Genomic DNA, 18,574 nt, shown 5'->3' on the forward strand with positions numbered 1-18,574 from the left:
GATCGCCATGAAAAGGTTGATCCCATTGTGCTTGTGAAAAATGAAGTCCAGGTTGGAAAAATCAGATTTAGTCTGACAGTGGAAATTCGGCTGCATACGCTCCTAATCTCTACTTGGCTTCCAAAACTGTTAAGACTGTGCATTAGCAGAAAGGTAATTGGATTCAGCAGAAATAACCCACATCCTGTTTCCTAGAGCTGTGCTTTGCAGCAGTATCAGGCACCATGTTATAAACTGCTGCTGAAATTCATTACAGATAGATTAACACTGATATTCAGTGATTGATATTTGGTGATTAATAATATTCTGTGACATTGTAGTCACATACTTAATATTTCATTGGACTTATACAGACCAGTAAGTGTTATGTAAGTGATCAGCTTCTCATCAGGGCTAAACATAAATCAAAACTACTGTGTACACTGAATCAGTTTGTTCTGGTGTGAGAACATAACAGCTGAAGTCTACAATGACTTAAATGCAAAATGCACGAGAGAGAGGGGTGAAAAGCTTGCTTTCATAGAGAGAGGGGAGACTTGCTAATTCATTTAAACATGGATAGTGGTGCACACGCTAAGACTGAAGTGGTGGCTGAGAGGGATAGAGAAGGAGAGAGAGCAGGACAGAGTTAGCACAGAGACAAAGAGACCATGAACCCCGTGAGAAAGTTGACAGGAAGCCCATCCATCCATTTTCTATACGTCTTATCCGTCAGGAGTCTATCCCAGCTGATTGTGGGCGAGAGGTGGGGTACATCCTGGACTGGTTGCCAGTCAATCGCATGTTTTTGGTATTGTGGGAGGAAGCCGGAGTACCCGGAGAAAACCCACGCAGGCACAGGGAGAACATGCAAACTCCACATAGAAGGGCCCAGACCGGGATTCGAACCTGGAACCCTCTTGCTATGAGGAGACAGTGCTAACCACTGCACCACAGTGCCGCCGGACAGGAAGTCAAGACCACATATTTACAGTGACAAGTCAGCTACTCTTTATCCACACTGACTGCTGAGGACTGTACTGTTATGCTGTTATCAAATGTGGATGCAACCCGACCTCCTCTTACATTTATTCACATCTTGAATACCGTTTATTATCAGGTTCCATGTCATTTTCTAGCTGAATAAAACGTTTGCGTGTTAGTTACTACTTCATCATAGACATACAAAAATTGACTGCATACAAAAGATGCACACAGAGCGGCTCATCACATCTATAAATGTACAGGATACTGCATTCCACAATGGCATTCGTTTGTAGTGAAAGCTGCTGATGAATACCATCAGGTTTCCTCTGGTTTATGTGTTTCTGGGTCCATGCAGCATGTGCACAGAGCCGTGCAAGAGCCCCCCCTCCCAAGTGGGGGTGGGGGGGTTCTTTGTTCAGCCAGTATGCACGGCATGATATGTACATTGTGGCCATGACACCAAAATCACCTCAGGGCCCAGTGCTGTTCCTGAGGGCTCAGTTATGACTGGCTGGAAAATATGTTTTCAGGTATTTTTCCTCAGAGAAGAATGGAGCCCTTCAATGCAACAATTACCAAGCAGCTGTAGGGCTGGGTAAAGAAAAAACTGCACACACTGAGAAATCATTACAACTATTTATTATTGTCTCAAATTACCTGAACCAACATAATAGACCTTAAAGTATAGAACTTTATGTTACAGTACATGCCATTGCCTTTGTTGGCACATATAAAAATAGAAATCATTTGCTTCTAGAAATCGAAATTCAAGACCAAAATTTGAATTGTCCAGTTCGTTTGAAGAAGACATTAAAGGTCACTTTATAGGATACATATGACGTGAGCATTCCACACAGCAGCAGCACTACAGCTGGCAGTACTAAAGTTAATGTAATTCACAATCCATATTAATAAAAAAGCAGTGTATATTTACCAAACTCCCAACAAAACACTTCTAACAAAAATGTTGTGTGAAAAACAGACACACAACTTTAATTCACTTTTTTTCTGTATAACCCATTGTGCAGAGTCACCACAGTGAAATACTGAAATACTGACACCTTTCAGTCTCAGAGGGAGGAAAACAAAAACAAAACAAGCCCTGCTATGTTGACTGTGTTACAATGGATTCCAAAATGATTGCAAACTGTGCTATAAAGTGCAACACATTAAAACATTTTCATTTGAAAAATCTACTTGACCACTATATAAAAAAAAAAAAGGAAAAAGAAAAAGGAAAAAAGAAATGAAATTTACTTCAAACACCTGTCTCAGGATTTTAAGAGTAAGAAACCATCTGTGAAATCAGGTTCATTAGACTCACTGGCAGGAAGAACTAGCTGAGAATGGAAGTTAGCTAAGAATGGCTGGGAATTGTTTCTGTTGAAGAAAATCTCTTTTCTGTTTTGGAGAGGGCAAGTTAACCCTCTTATTTTTCAAATCTTGAATTTGATTGCATTTCTTTACTTTGTAGTCTGCTGACCATCCTTGTTTTTTAAATCCACGGTAACCATGTAATCACTGGAGCATCATCATAACAATAGTCTGAAAGAAAAACTGATTTTGGAAAGGTTAGGAGACATTTTGAGTATTTTTTCACTTGTTCATATGTATTTCTACAGCCACCTGTCACATCTGCTAAGGAGTTTTTGATTCATCTTTACTTATATTTCTTTCAGGCAGGTAAATAGGAATAGGGAACAGGGAATGAAATAGTGCCTGGACACTGGCAAGAGGTGAGTCGTGACCTGATTATCATCTAAAAATACAGCAAAGTGAAGCTGCCATCATTTCAGGCACAGGACGTCTGTAACGTCGGCCAGCCAAAGCGCATTTAACCCACAGTTCATGTCAACTTCGCCCTGACAACAAACCTCTGGTTCCACAGGAAACACTGTGAACCTGCCCAAAACAAATCCCCCTTCTGCTAACATCAGAGGAAATATTAGTTTAATGGAGACACAACTTGAACATTCAGATAAAAGAAGCAGGGCTGAGTTGCACCAGCCATCTGCAAATCTGTTAGTAACTCTGTGTAAAGTCTTAGTAAGAGCTAACTAGCTGCAACCCATGCCATTTACTTAAATGAGGTTGCACCATTAAAATTTAAGGAATGTCTTAGCTAGTAAAGACGTGAAAAATGATTGCTCAGAAACAACTGTAGCTCCATCCAATCAAAAGCAATCAACTATGTAATAAAGTCACTGTAGCATAGCTGAAACAGAGCTGTTTAATCTATATTAAATACCCAGTCCTTTGTAAAAGTAGGCATGACTGTTTCAATTAGACCTGCATAGATGGTTTTTCACAAAGTTGTGTTAGAAATCATGCAGTTTACAACAAGCAGAAGTGAGAAATGTCATTTAAAATCTTCGCACCACACCGGCCCTGTAGGTAAGCAACCGTTAACGACTAAACTGATCACAAGATGAGATCTGTCATGATCCGTCTGATTCAGCTCAGCTGGTGGCAGCAAACGACCGAACAATTAGTTTGAGCGACATCGCGGTGCAGAAATGTTTTAGTTTGTGCTGTAAAACTGTAACTACGCTTTCCCCAACTGAGATGAGTTAAATCCAGTTTGCCAGTACATTTCTGTTATTATTGGCTTGAGAGTCTTTTTTCCCTTTGACATTCAGTATTTTGCTGTTTACACAGATGTTTCCAGCTGTTGGCTCCCAACCATCAGCAGAATGCAGACAGTCTGACCCTCTGATTAGCAGCACTATAAGCCACTAAAGGCCAGATAGTTCACATTATTTTTTTTATTCTATTAAAATACATTTTCCTATAAAATCAGTGGGAGTATAAGGGTGTAACACAGGCACGTCCTGAGGCGTGTTTTTCAGTTTAAGTACTCTTGGTTAAAACCTCACTTTCTGCGCGCTGTGTGACTTAATGTCGATGACCTCTCCTCTCCTGAAGGTGGATTTGCGAGGGTCCCACTCAGTCCAGAGTGTTCTTAAAATTCACAGGGAAAGCATCCACATTCTGGGCTGTGTCCAGATTGTTTACAATGTCCCTTTCTTCTTTCTTTCTTTTTCTACAACTTTACTTCAAATGAGTCCTCTGAGGACTTTCTAACAGCTAACTCCCAAACACTAAAAATCATTGAAAACACCTCTAATAAAAACATCTTTTTTAAAAAAGAGCACACAATCACATTGCTACATCATGTCATGTCCTTCTTTACCACTGATAACCCCAATTCGATGGTGTCATTTGAGAAGACTCAACACTTGGAACAGAACGGCAAAGAAATTAGCATAATATCTCCCCCACAGCTCTGAAATGTCAGAAAATGTCCCATTAAGAGACACTCAGTGTGACCTCTAGACAACATTTCATGACTACCAATCAAAGGGAAGCACGATCAGAGGTAAAAGCTAGGCTCAACTGACCCCACTTCAACTCAAAATCTTTTTAAAATAATGTTATTACAACTTAAAATGTCAGCTGCGCTGAGGACAAAAACGGACACATTAAACAGGATGGACAGTCAACAACTCATGTTGACCGTGTCTGCAGCCTGGTTAACAACCTTCTTCAGGAATTAACATACTCAGTGAAGAATTCTGAGACTATTTTGTCTTCGCTCTTCTTTGTCTCCCTACCTGTGACACAGTAGATGTTGGAGAATAAGAGGATTAGACTGCAGTCAAAAGTTTAGAGGCTGTGTTTGAAGTTGGCATTTGACAGCCAAGAACGGAGGAAACAAAAAGGTTTCAGCACAGGAGCTGATGACAGCTGATAGCTCTCAGTGCTGAGCAGAGTGTGTGAGCTCCACTGATCCCACAGCAGCGTCAGGTCTATGAGGAAGAGCTGAATGTGGAGGTGGACGTGCTCTTGCCTGTCTTACGCTCATAGTTCACCAGTCGCTGTCCAACCAGGTATCTGGAGGAAAAAGAAACAAGAAAGACAGTCTTTTACACATCATGTCTGACACATTAGCTCACTCTAGGAAAGTGCACACGTCTCTTCGCTGGTTGTGAGGTTGAAAATGTTTGCAGTTTTTATTTTCACATCTATTTTACCAGGGCTGGACTAAAAGCCTTTCTTTTTAAAACATTCAAAGCTTCAAGTGAGCTTTTAGAATGAAGCTTCAAATGTCTTTTGTAATATTTTATGATGTTATCAACCCAAAAAATAATGATTAAAAAGTACGTCAAGATAAATCCTCAGTATGAATAAAGTGACTGACCAGATTAAATGGAGTGCAGAGGGAATACACAGGATGATCTTTTTTCTTGGAGTAATTTCCTATAATAGTGTTAGAGCTGTATTGTAGAGCAGTGTGGAATGTATGTATACAAATCAGTGTGCTCTACGCCAGCCATTCTCAAACACTGGGATGTGGCCCACTGGTGGGCCTCAGAGCACCATCTAGTGGGCTTCAGATTAAAATAATTTTTGTTTTTCACTTTGTTTTTATTATTGGGTAAGCTGGTTATTTTCAAATTTAAATGTGTTCAAGAATTCACATTAATATAAATGTCAAACTAAAGATGAAACTCTTCCATTTTTGTCATAATGACTATGCCGACAAGAGCTGGATGATGTAGCATGAAAAGTACAAAGAATAAAAAACCACTAAGCAGAAAAGGACAGTTTAACAGCCTTGTATGCCTCTACAGTTCCAAGATGAGTTAGGCTACTTAAAATCCTACACAAAACTGACTGGTGATGTATGTATATTTCCGACACTGTAACCTACAGCCAATAAAATGCATGCTGAAGATGAGTCTACTTTTATTTTAAGAAAATCTTTATGATCAACACAAATACAGACTCACTTTATATTGTGATATATATATGAGTACTGACTGACAATTATTAGCATACAGTTTCTTCCCATATCATATAGCCCTGCTGAACACTGCTTTACCCTTCTCTGCATCAGTAAAAGTAAAATTGTTCACACTTCGGGTTTCTGGGGTCTACTGACTTGTCATTCTTGATGTGTTCATAGAGGCGCTTGAACTGTCGTATTTGAAAGGACAGGATGGCCAACAGCATGACCACCATGAGCAGGAACGGATAGATCCTCCTCTCAACCAGCGTCTGCATCTCCGGCTGCACGCCTATGAAGTAAGTGAGGTGGAAGGAAGGGAAGCAGGGAGGCAGAAGGGGAGGTGGTGGAGAGAGAGACAGCATAAACACTGAAACACAATCTCCTCTTAATAAGCCTGTGTTTCTGTGATGTTGAGGGAACAGAGTAAATTAAAGGGAAAAAAAACCCAAATCAATCGCACTTTGGCTAAAATCCTGATTACAACAAGGGCTGGGAATTCTTAAATGACTAGTTATTTAACACAAGTGCTGTTTGAGTCAACATCAGAAACACTTGTTTAAACAAAAGTAGGTGCCTTGGGCAGGCTTTGCATAAATATCACTTCTCAAATGAAACCTGTATCCAAATTAGTAAGGATATGCCTGTGCTGCTGCCCGATGAGCATGTCTGCTACCTCCGTGCCTGAACTTCCACCACGGAGTCTAATTTGGTGAGAACTCAAAATGGGAAAAAGGACCAACTAAAGTAAAGCTTCCCGTTAGTTGTGCTTTCTTAGTCATCTACTTGAAGGGTTGTTAATATTATTAAAGGAACAGGTGTTTTTTTGTTTTTTTTTTTGAGTGAATGAGATAGTATAGTATGCATATACTATAGAGAGTAGTATGCATAGTCAGAATATTACCAAGCAACATCAAAACATTTTTTCTGATGGAAAACTGATGCTGTTATATGCATCTATGCTCTCCTCAAAGCCACCACACTCCTTTGACAAAAACAGTAAATTTAGCAGAACACATGACTTCCTGGACTATTGCTGCCTTTACTGGTTAATGTCCTGTTTAAAAGGGTTAATTTAGGTAAGAAAGTTAGAAAAATAAGTGTTTCCACAGAAAGAGACAGTTTAACAACCCGGTCTGGCTCCGCTGTTCCAAGGGGGACTTAAAGTCTAACACAAAACTGAATGTTGATGTATGTATATGGCTAACTACCACAAATGTAGGAGTCTGGTGGCACTGAAAGTACACTTAAAGTACTTAAACTGAGATTGTTTGTCTTCTACACAAAATTAGGTTTTGCTGCTGATCCATGGGCATAACGAGCCACATAACCACAGCAGTTTGTTTCTTGGATTCTTACACATGAATGTACTCCAGCCGCTTCTCCAAGCTGGGGGCATGTTGATCACCATCTACTGTGGCTAACACTCTGCCTTCTGATAAGAGGTAGGATTACAACTGCAATCCAAAGAATCCAAACCATTTCTTTAAAGTTGTTCAAAAATAAGCAAAATTACTATTGTTGATTCCAATTCATTTGACAGATTTTACAGCAATTCACAGAATCCCTGTTGAATTCTTCTGTCTCGTAATTGTGTAGAAGTGAAATGAGATACATGTACTGAAGCATTTCAACACAGTATGAAAGCATTACGCAACAGCTGTATTGTGTTCATAAGGTCATCTCACGTAATGCATCTCTGAGCCCACTCACAGAGAGTTTTTCCTCACCTACCTTGAAACTGATGCTTGTTAAGAGCACTTGAAGGTACCAAAAACACAAGAGATTTACCTAGTAGTGGTGTGATGCCTTTAGAGATGGTGTAGGGCACACAGAGAGACAGTAGCAGGACAGAGATGACTGGGGCAGCCAGCCCTTGCACGATAAAATGGAGGTCAATGTTTCGGATACCGTTGGCATACACCTACAGTGAGGGAGAGGGATATGTTTGTTACAATACTACTTCAATTCTTCTTGTTTTTGATAGTGAATAACCCCAACAAAATTTGACTTTGCTCTTGAAATGCAGTTAATCAAAGTGGACAATTTGTGTTTTCGGATCATATGAGGCCATACGTAGAGGTTTAAGAGGTTTGGGTCATCATTATCGTAACAAGTTATTTAGATAAGAGTGATCCCAAGCTAGACAGATGTGAGACTGACCTGCTCAATGACAGTTTTCAGCCACCACTGAGGACCCATCAGTGTGATGGCAGCAATGATTTTAGCATGAAGCACACCCAGGGCCCAGTCCTGCCACACACACAAACAAACAACAGCAGCCATTTTACAATGAGGTTTGTTTCAAAATGTTCACATTAGCTCAGTATCAAAGTCAAGTCCCATAGTCCTACCTGCCAGGGATAGAAGAGAGGCGTCTGGTCCAGTGGGACTCTGAGAGGAGCCACGATGACCAGCTCAAAGAGAAGACCCAGCAGCAGAGGAATCACCCCAGCTAACATCACAGCTACCACAATGGTCTTCAGGATCTGTTCAAACAATCGCAACCACACCACCCAAATACACATTCAAATGATATGCAATGTAACACAGAAGAGAAACGCACTACATTAGTCACTTTACTCCACTTTACCAAGAGAGTCCACTCGTGTACTTTGATCATGATGACGGACCGTCCCTGTGGCATCCAGGACAGCAGCACAGTGGCGGCTCGAATGGAGAGCCAGCAGACATACAGACCACTGGCCGCTGTGTACAGTTCATGAACCATGGCACTGCCCATCCAGAAAGACATCAGCCAGCGACCTGCAAACACTGGGCGAGAGGGAGAGGTCAGAAAGGATGTGTAAAGAAGGCCTGACAACAAGAAAAATGCAGAGAATATCTTCTTTTGGTCCCAACTTACCCGGCAGTGTGAGGCAGATCAGACTAGCCAGTAACAGCGTCACACACATAAAGACCACCAGCAGAATGATCTTAACAACCAAGAGTGCAAAAAAAAAAAAAAAAAAAGACAAATAAATCAATTTACAGGAAACAACAGGGGCATATGCTTCAACATTGACAGGAAACATGAATATGTGATAATCAAAATACTATGAGTCACCTTCAGAGGGAAGTTGACGGGTCGGTGGTATGACTGGAAACCTACAGGACCACCCTGCTGCAGAATGGCCTGATGGGCAGCGTGAAGCCCTTCCCCTAAGCCTGGGATCCTGTTGTTGTTGTTGTTGTTATGACGGCCGGGAGGGTTGTTGTTTGGTTGGTTGTCTTCGTCTTCGTGCTCCCCCAGCAGGTAGGAGTGAAGGTCACTGTGAAAAAGCCATTGGTGAGTAATTATTTTGTCTGATTTCTATGACTGATTTGAAGTTTTTCCAGCCATGTCACATCAACACTGTGGTCCTTATTCTGGGACCCACACTTTACAACAATTATGGTAGTTGAAGATCTTCTTAAAAATCGTATGTACATTAACTTTTATGCCACTGTATCATTTTACATCTTGAGATATTGTGTGTGTGTGTGTGTGTGTGAGACTCCAGCCTACAGCATGTATCCAGCGGTGAACGTCCAGGCATGGACAAGCCTTTTGAGCCACTGGCGTGTGTGACCCTGTTCCAGCAACGCTGGCAGAACAACCTGAAGCAAAAGCAGCTCCAATGACAGCTCACTGACCGGGGCATCACTGCAGAGACAAGACAAAACCAAACCAAACTCCATTCACATTCACTATATAATAAAATATAATATAACATACGTGGACCTAGAAATGGAAGCTCATTTTGTCTAACAGCTTCCTGGTTTGGTTATGCCTGAGTAGAAATCATCTTTACCTCTGAGATGCTGAATGTTAAATAATCGTTTACAGTTGCGTGTACCTGTAAACCATGACGTTGTATGGAAGAAAGGTCGGGAAGAGTAGTTTGATGATTCTGATCGGAAGCCAAAGCATCAGCAGAACTATGGAGCCAAATACCACCTGGAAATCCACACAACCCACACACGCACACATACAGAAAAAAGACAAGAATTATCTTTTTTTTTTTTTTTAATAAGGGTGTCAAGATACTTAAACACAATACGAGATACTTAAAGAAACTGATACGCCTATCGAACCCTTTCTGTCCAAATAAATGTCCCTGTGCCTCTATAACATGTGTGCACATGTCTCAGTGTGTGCAGCCTATCCCTTTACTGTTAGCTCACTGTACTCTTAACTACACACCTGCTTCTGGCCATCCGCTATGGCTCCACACTGACAAAAAAACGTCGGGAACACACTGCCTGAAATATTTGCGATGCATTATTAGTGTTCAAAATGGAGCATCAAAATACTCTGACAGCACCACACGCTTTGCTTCTAATTTAACTACATGATGTGTGCACTGACAGTTAATTTACAGGGACATGTGCCTCTACAGTGTTACTGTAAATGCTATATTCACAACGAAAGGAATCGCAATTGACGATGCCCACCCAGAATTGGTGACAAAAATCATTCTTCTTATTGCCTGGCAACCAAGTTATGAACATGAACAGATATGCACTGAATAATCTACAAAAGATACACAAACCTGTGTAGATAGCTTTGGTTTTATTGTGCAGACATTAAAAAAATCTGTCTGTAAGTTGTCTGCCACCAACTAAATGCAACTGAAGTGAATCAAATTTTATTTGAGGTGCACAAAGCACCAGGACAAAACAAAAACACAAACCAAAAAAAGGACTGTGTCTCTCCAGAAACAATGTTCTTGTTCAATAATCTGCTGACATCTCTGTGAAACTACTTCACAAGCACTGCTGTGAGGACACGGTTTCTTAAGAGAAATGTTGTTGTTGCACCTCTTAAATGTCAAAACTGAGGAAATTCTTCTCGCCTCCGTTCTATTACGGTGAAGGCAGCAACCTCAGGGAGTGGAATCTCAAAGCCTGGGCAAACAAAATAAAAAAAAATGTACTAAGCCTATGCTTGTTGTTTTATTTTAACTTGCCAGCGTAGGAAGACCTTTCCACGGTCACTTTCTTGCTATCAGGAATTCCTTCTATTTCCTGCTTTTATGCCTCCATTGCCGCAAGTAGTCAAAATTTCTTTCGTTCATTTCTAACATCACCATTTCCTTCCATTGTTTGGAATGCCAGTGTTTTCTCGAGCCAATCAGTCCTCAGAGAGTATTCAATAAACATCACTGTGTTTCTGCTAGCCACCACCTCCCCATCACCACCTTGACCCTCAACCTCTTCTCTATCCCATATTACCAAAGTCCTTATTTGTTGTAACCTTTAAAATTTTCAATGTACATTTTCAACTGATGTCTCCTTATTGAAGCGCGCCTTTAACTATTTATATTGTGTTTATGAAGTTTTATTTTATTGGACATTTTGCACAGTAGTAGTAAAATAAGATGGGTTTTGTTATGTCACTAATCATTAGATTGAGGGAAAAAACAGAAGGAGAGGGTACGTGACTGACCACAGAGAGTATGAACCTCCGCAGGTGTCTATAGATGGGCAGATGGATCATCTCTTGGACTGGGTTGAAGTCTGGATCGTTCAGATTCCTCAGGAACCATAGCACACCTGGCCGGAGAACCTGGAACCAAACCAAAACAAACATGTAAAAGCTTAGAATTTTAAAAACTCTGGGCGGTTTGTGAAGATATTCAGAGGCCATATGATGAACGGTTGGATGGACAATGAAAGGACGGATGGATAACTGCCTGAAGTCCTTCACTTTACCTCTCTTAAGAGAAGAATGAAAGAGGCGAAGTAGAAGACGTAGACCATGCCGACCAGCCAGTGGAGGAACATGGTGGTACCAGGAGCAGAGTCAAAACTCTGCTCCCTGTCCTTCAGAGTGGCATCAAACATCTCCTGTAATGAACAAAAGTACATGCTTTACTGTGTGTTTTCAATACCAATGACAATAACAAAATCAGTTAGTAGGAATTGGTTCTGTAAATGCAATTTTGAGATTTTTTTCCAAATTGAGTGTTCACCAAGTTTATAGACCGAATTTGTACACACTTCATCATGATCGCATTTAATCTCTTTTTGTCTGTTTATTCAATAAGAGCCAATTTGTGACTATATCAAGGGGATCAACTGAGTTTCTTCGGCTCGATTGTCTTACCAGTGAGCAAATGTCAAGCCACCAACCACAAATCAGTGGGAACAAGCCTATCTCCATGACAACCAGAAGGGACACCTGCGATGCAGAAAAAAACCCCAAAAAAAACAACTTAGTTCATCATCATCACTGGTTTCCTGTAATCGCAATTTCAACTGAAAGCTTTGCTTGTTTGACAGAAACCAAAATAGCTTTTCGGACACATTCCAATAAATCATCTCCCATTTACCTTGACAACAATGTAGCAGACACCCAAGAGTCGTCTGGAACGCTGGAACTTCACTAATGAAGCCAATGCCTGAGGAAGGCACAATTAAGGACTAACACCAGAAATGTGCGATAAAGAGGTCAGTCTTTTAAGTGTGTCTCATGAACACATCTCATACAAAGCAAGACAAACCGCTGCCCTGACCTTTTGGGTTCTTGTATGAGTAGACATCATTTTGATTGAGACAAATACATGAACATGAGGAATTAAATGAGAGTCACATTAGGTCGCTAGCCTTGACTTGGGATATATGCACAAAACACATCAAATAGCTGTAGGTTATTTTACAAAATAATATCGTCTACGTTGAGGATACGTGGCAGACTATAAGGGCTCCTGCCAGGAGGACGTACCCTAGTATGGTGGTAATGAGGCCGTCAAAGTGTGAAGCTCTGATCTGCAACCAGATATAATATCATTATAATACACTCAGTATTTCGCAAACAAACCTAAATTTCAGGTTTTCAAACTGTGCACGTGTCCCCTTGCTTCGTTGTGCACTTACATAGTCCTCAAAGCCTAGTCCAACCACTGAGAAATGCCCGATGTGATACGGGCAAAATGCTAGAGAGGAACACAGAGTTAGAAAAGTTAGAAGTTAGAATTTATAGTGTGCAAAATGTTACACAGGACTGTCTTACATATCAACATTATGGGGTATAACCTGCTTAAATAAGGGCTGATTCCCCTGTAATTGTACTCCAAAAGTTTGACGGATTCTCAAAGGTAATAACTGTATTTACAGTCACTGCTACATTGTTTAACTCACCAAAGACCAGGATGAAGAGTGTGTTGAGAGACACCACCCAAAACACATGCTCCTAGAAAAGAGATGCATAACAAGGGTTTGATTCAGGAATAAATTGTATTTATTGGAAAGCCCCCAATACTCTTATTTTCATTTGGTGCAAATCCTCATTTCCACCAAATCACTAAAAGGAAGATTGTGAGCACAAAATTATTATTCACAATGGCCACAATATACTGTCACAATGGCCCTATTTATGGGAAATATGCTTGAGAACTGAGATAAAGAGTAGAAAGCGAGTGTGCACACTTACCAAAAAAACTAGGGAGCCGTCCAGCCCCAGCATCTGGGACACAAACAGAAAGCAATGTCATAATGATCCTTTATGACTTAAAAATAAATGAACTTGGAAATACTACCATTTATACTGCAATGGTAGCTACTGTTAATATAACCACAACTTCTACCAATAGAACAAAAAAGACAGAACCCAAGCCAGCTAGAAGCATCCCTGAAAGCAGCTAGAATTCAGAGTGCTGCTTAAGCACACTACAGTGAGATGCTGTCACAGGAGCTTTTCACCCAAATTTTCCAACTAACTTCTAACCTGCTTACACTTTGCTTTTTTAGCACCATATCCTATCTGTGTCACACCACTTTATGGAGCAGCAGATAGAGTGATAACAACAACAACAACAAAAAAAAATAGATTCCCACCCTTTCCCAGGTCAGCTCCTCTGCTGCACGGTCCCATTCCAGGGCGTTCCAGTTCAAATCTTCTGCAAAGAACAAATAGAAACTGAAGCAGTACAGAACACAGTGAAAAATATGCTTCTGGGGAAGTGCTACTACGTAGGTTGCTTTTCCTTACCCTGTTTAGGTCTATTCCTTAAGAGAGGAATGAAAACACCAGTTCACAAAGATTTCCATATTTCCATGCTCACACTGACCTTGTCCTCCATTATTGCCAGCTGCATCCTCTTCCCTGCCTTCCTCGTCGTCGTCTTCCTCGTCGTCTTCCTCTCCGTCGTCATCTTCTTCCTCGTCGTCAAGTTCAGCTTCGTCTCCATGGTTGCCGTCTTGATGTGCGTTGGCAGGTGCTAGCCCGTCTGGAGCAGGGCCTGCAGGGTTCCGGGCTGCTGCGCCATCTGCAGCAGCCTGCGCGTTGTTACCACCTGGAACCTGCTGAATCATGAAATAATAATTACAGTTGTTTATCTACAGCATGGACTACACACATTTAAATTAATTAAGTTGTTATAAATTTGTTAATCCTGTTCATGGTTTCGGATTTCTGAGATATTTCAGAGCTGAACGGTATTGCTCATTAGCAATAACCACAGCAGAGAACTGACATAACCTGGCAGTCCCTGCTATACTCATTTGGTTGTGTGTGAACCCAGACAAATGTCAGGGCCAGCTTGGAAAGCACATTCAGAAAAGATAACGAGCCTGAGGTTCCCTCTGGGAGAAAAGCATTGGCCAGATCAAGCAGGCAGAAAAAAATGTGACACAACACAGAAAACTGACATAATGTGGGACAAAGTTGAACTTGTAATATTATGTTTCAATAAATCTACAAAGCTTATTTTAATCACGCTTCGCATATATAACTTTGGGAAGTCTAACATCAAATAAGCCAAATCAAACTAACAATAAATCTTTCAGGTACTCATAAACTTCACTGGTTTATCATTTATAGATATGGCTCTGTCACTGTGCCAACTATATCAGAGTGCATTAGTGGTAGAATATAAGGGGAAGCCAATACACTTGAGTAGGCCACTATCTGTGCAGCTCTGAGTCCAGGTAAAAAAGAGATGTTGGTCAACAACATGAACTGATCTCACCTCATTAGCTGGTGCTGGACCGTTAGGCTGATTTGGAACTAGAGGGGGTTGATTCTGCTCTAACCACTGAGGGGCACCACCATGGACAATCTGTTCTCTAAGCCACACCAGGCTGATGAAGGCGCACAGTGTGCAAGTGACCACAAAACAGCCCTGGAGGCAGTCTGCAAGCAGGTTTTGTCTGGAAGGGAGAGAGGAAACATTATTTTAGAACTGATATTACAACTGTTTCACATATTACCACGCTACAGAGAGCTGGACAACAGGGAAGAACGGATGATGTGCTGGATGGCAGGAGCTATTATCAATAACGACACATTACTCAACAATCAGATCTTAACCAATTTCATGAGAGAGAACACCAAGACAGGTGACTGAAACTTACGTTGAAAGCATATCTAATGGCAGGGTAAGGAGGGAGCTCACAGAGCCAGTAAATAAACACTTGTAGATACGACCTATTAGAAAAACAAACAAATAAAAAGTCTGAGAATCATATCTTAAAAATGAGAACTGATGCAAAATTCATTTTTTCCTCAACTTTTCGCCATATCCTTGTTAGAAGTTAGAGTGTGTTTACAATATGCTGTAGCAACGTTACAACTGCTGATAACATGCCCTTTAATTTTGTTGCTATGACACTGGAATGATGAGACATACATGCTGTAAGAGGCACAACGCCCAGCCAGGCAAAGGCCACCAGTGTGTAGTGGAACCAGTATCTGATGGCTGTTCCAATACTGGTGACCAGCCCTGCAAAGATGTCTTGAACAGGCAGCCGAGATGGCATGTCTGGAGAGTAGACTGGGGAAAAATTAAAAAAAAAAAAAGGAGAGGGAGGTCAAAGTAAAGACTGAGGAAAGTGGAAGCAAGTACTGATCAAATGTAATGAAAAGCAAATGACTTACTTGGTGTAAATGCAAACCTGTGTTTGCATAATTCACAGTATTCTTTTCTGCTGTGTTTCAACCACTGCAGTAAGCTATAAAAACAAAAAGGACACCTCATTAGTTTATTCAGTTAATCCTCTGGAAATCTGCCATCCATATCTAACTGACAACACAAAAACAGTTTTTCAGTTTGCGTCTGGCTGTTATTATTGTCTGTTGGATGTGTAATTATTTAGAAACTATATTGAGTCACATTCATAGAAAGTTCTCTCATTGTGTTAATCTTTGCCACTTTCTAAGTTCCCAACAGACGTCTTATCCCATGTTGGAATATACTTTAAAGACAAAATTCAAACAACTTCAGCAATATCTGTGAAAGCAAACAGATTGGCGGGCTGAAAATTAAGACAAGTGTGATATAATTTAAGGAAAGATGAGAAGAAAATAATGGAATCATACACAGAATTACTTTTTAACAACTTGATCAGTAAACGTACCATTCCTGATGGATAAACTTGATGCTGCCGGTGCAGACACAGGGGTGGTAGAGCGGCTTGTCCTGTGTCCCCTCTGAACGACATACCCGACAGATGTCCGCTGCACATTGAGCACATAATCACACAACTGACCATGAGATCCCACTCTTGCAATATTTCATTTAATTAACTTTTGATTTCATGGACAGATCATTACTACCCCTTGACTGAAACACAAAAATTTGAAAAGAAAACAGCTTCAGCAGTTGAAAATGAGACAAATTTGGGATAGCATGAGTATGTGTCATTAGTGATTGGAACATCATGTATACACACAGTAGGGCAAACTGTAATCCTTGGATCACCTGTGTCACTGTATGCCCTAAATAAAATAACTGTGATCACCCCCCGATGCAAGAGAGTAATACCAGATAGGATACCCTGAGTACATTTTGACTGACCGGCTTCATATATTATATTAGGGTAAATTTCTCCTCAATATATTTGAATATCACCGTTTGTGAATGCAGAAGACCAAGCCAGTGGTCATTCCTTCCTGTGTTTTTACGTTACTTCCTCAACGTTACATTAAGTTAGTTCAAAAACAGTTACAAGAGGGGCTATATCGAAGATGTTGGTTTTTTCTTTGGTGTAAGTCCTTGTCACGTAGTAAAGGAGCCTTGTCAACTGGCAGGGTTAACCCTGGTGTGTCAACGTGACGTTAGCTTGTTATCATACTGTACGTGATAGCAGGATAACGGTTGTATTTAATTTACTGAACGATAGCTTGTAACCAATATTAAATGATTAGCTGGGATATGTATGGCTTTGATTTGAAACAATCTTCTGCGATTTCTACCACCACAACGCACTTGTGACAGATGAAGTGTTTGTGAAAGCAAAAGGCAGAAACCTAACGTTGCTGATTTTATTTATAACAACTAGCTAACGGGATAAGCTAGTGGTAGTTAGCTGGCTAACGCTAATTGGCTAGCGGATTTTTAATTCTAGTGAACCTTTATCAACGTTTATGACAGTAAATAACTGCTCATTGTCACTGACAGTAGTTGAAATGTGGTTAGAATATGATACAGGCTTTGCTACAGTGAGCAATTTTAATTACTAGTTAACGGTAACAAATGGGACAACCAAGTTTTAACCTAGGTAGCTAGTTACCTTCTTCGGCGGTGTCCATCTTGACTGGCTGCTAAGGCAGAACCGCTCCACAGTAATCAGCCTTGACAGTGTAAAAGCGATGACCACGAGCTATCCACATGTAAACATTTCAAGTTAGTGTTTCGACCAAACTTATTGATTGATTATCCTTGACGTGAACATTCGATTAGGCATTAAATGAAGCATTTTCACTTTAAAGAAACATCAGCAGGATCAGGACATAATCAAAGCAACACGTGATTTCGCAGTATTTTCACCACTAGGTGGCAGCCACGGACAATCAGTGTTAGACAATTGCATCTTGATTTTATGAACTACACCAGGCTAAAAATAAAAAGGACACAGTGTAAGATTATTTTTTCTTGTAGATATCATGCAAAACAACGTTGCGGACAGTCTTCTGTTACGCAGACTGGCTACCTATACCAGTCTCTTGGCAATACCTTCGTCTGCTTGCACTGATGGGGGGCAGTTTTCAGAAGCTTTAGTAAAATAAAAGGATTCAGTGCAAAAAATACTCTGGGACTGTTGCTACCCATGCATTACATAAAGGTGTAAAAATCTTAATTTGTAACACGATCTTTCTTTAAGTGCCCTCAAACTCAAATCCTACCCACATTCTCAAGTTTACAGTTTTAGCTTTGAGCCAAAATTAAGTTTCTTGGAGGAAAAAAAAGAAAGTTTCAGCAGCAATGTGTATGAACTGAGACAGAGTGTTGAATATGTAGATCACACAATATACAGACTACTATTTGTTTATATAACTGTATCTGATGAATCCACATTAAGTATTTCAGGAGACTTATTTTAGGAGAAGTAACCAAGTACTTTTACTCAAGTACTGGGTTGGGTTTTTATTTGATCTTACCTTATCTGACATGGGTTATATTATGAGCATTTTTAGTAATTATCACATTCATTTATTCAAACAAAAATAGAGCGAGAGAAACCTCCTTAACTTGGTTTATAAATGAGTTTCATAAAGAGTTTCCTTCTTTACAGAAATTATCCTATACACAGCAGCCAATACAAAAACTACATCCAGCTTTGTCTCAATTTCTGCTGCTTTCAACATCAGTTTTTCTTTTATTTCAGTTGCTTGTTGTCTTAACATTATCTGTCTGTTATGACAATACTATGTTAAGTAATTTATGATACAATGGTTCACTTCAGGGGGCAGCACACTGCTGCAATGGTTAGCACTGTCGCCTCACAGCAAGAGGGTTCCAGGTCCAAATCCCGGTCTGGGCCCTTCTGTGTGGAGTTTGCATGTTCTCCCTGTGCCTGCGTGGGTTTTCTCCTGGTACTCCATCTTCCTCCCAC

The 18,574-nt window shown here is 40.5% G+C and overlaps 1 protein-coding gene across 3 annotated transcripts; it reads right to left on the minus strand.

The window, feature by feature from the left end:
* Nucleotides 1-2,357: 2,357 nt before the first annotated feature.
* On the minus strand, nucleotides 2,358-18,568 carry LOC124069328 (E3 ubiquitin-protein ligase MARCHF6-like). 3 transcript variants are annotated; one of them, XM_046408398.1, is made up of 26 exons: nucleotides 17,252-18,568; nucleotides 16,097-16,196; nucleotides 15,618-15,691; nucleotides 15,370-15,513; nucleotides 15,095-15,167; nucleotides 14,710-14,890; nucleotides 13,810-14,041; nucleotides 13,577-13,638; nucleotides 13,173-13,205; nucleotides 12,881-12,932; nucleotides 12,617-12,675; nucleotides 12,428-12,508; nucleotides 12,073-12,141; nucleotides 11,847-11,921; nucleotides 11,453-11,587; nucleotides 11,187-11,306; nucleotides 9,595-9,695; nucleotides 9,264-9,401; nucleotides 8,823-9,027; nucleotides 8,622-8,691; nucleotides 8,349-8,530; nucleotides 8,110-8,244; nucleotides 7,919-8,008; nucleotides 7,547-7,679; nucleotides 5,912-6,047; nucleotides 2,358-4,860 (listed from the first exon to the last, which is right to left on the minus strand). In XM_046408398.1, exons 1-26 carry the CDS (start codon nucleotides 17,268-17,270, stop codon nucleotides 4,776-4,778), a joined length of 2,784 nt encoding a protein of 927 aa, XP_046264354.1. In that variant the 5' UTR covers nucleotides 17,271-18,568; the 3' UTR covers nucleotides 2,358-4,775. The 3 variants fall into 3 exon arrangements, with proteins under 3 accessions (XP_046264354.1, XP_046264356.1, XP_046264353.1); XM_046408400.1 differs by having other exon boundaries at nucleotides 13,577-13,635; nucleotides 13,810-14,044; XM_046408397.1 differs by having other exon boundaries at nucleotides 13,810-14,044.
* Between the last annotated feature and the right edge of the window lie 6 nt (nucleotides 18,569-18,574).

This window comes from Scatophagus argus, chromosome 13 (assembly GCF_020382885.2).
Source record: "Scatophagus argus isolate fScaArg1 chromosome 13, fScaArg1.pri, whole genome shotgun sequence".
In the NCBI taxonomy this organism is placed as follows: domain Eukaryota; kingdom Metazoa; phylum Chordata; class Actinopteri; family Scatophagidae; genus Scatophagus; species Scatophagus argus.

What these genes read in the sequence shown, in the direction of transcription:
- LOC124069328 (XM_046408397.1), bottom strand. An exon ending in GAGCCCTTATAGTCTGCCAC is followed by an intron (nt 12,142 to 12,427) that starts GTATCCTCAACG and finishes TGCCTTCCTCAG; the next exon opens with GCATTGGCTTCATTAGTGAA. An exon ending in TACAACGTCATGGTTTACAG is followed by an intron (nt 9,402 to 9,594) that starts GTACACGCAACT and finishes TTGTCTCTGCAG; the next exon opens with TGATGCCCCGGTCAGTGAGC.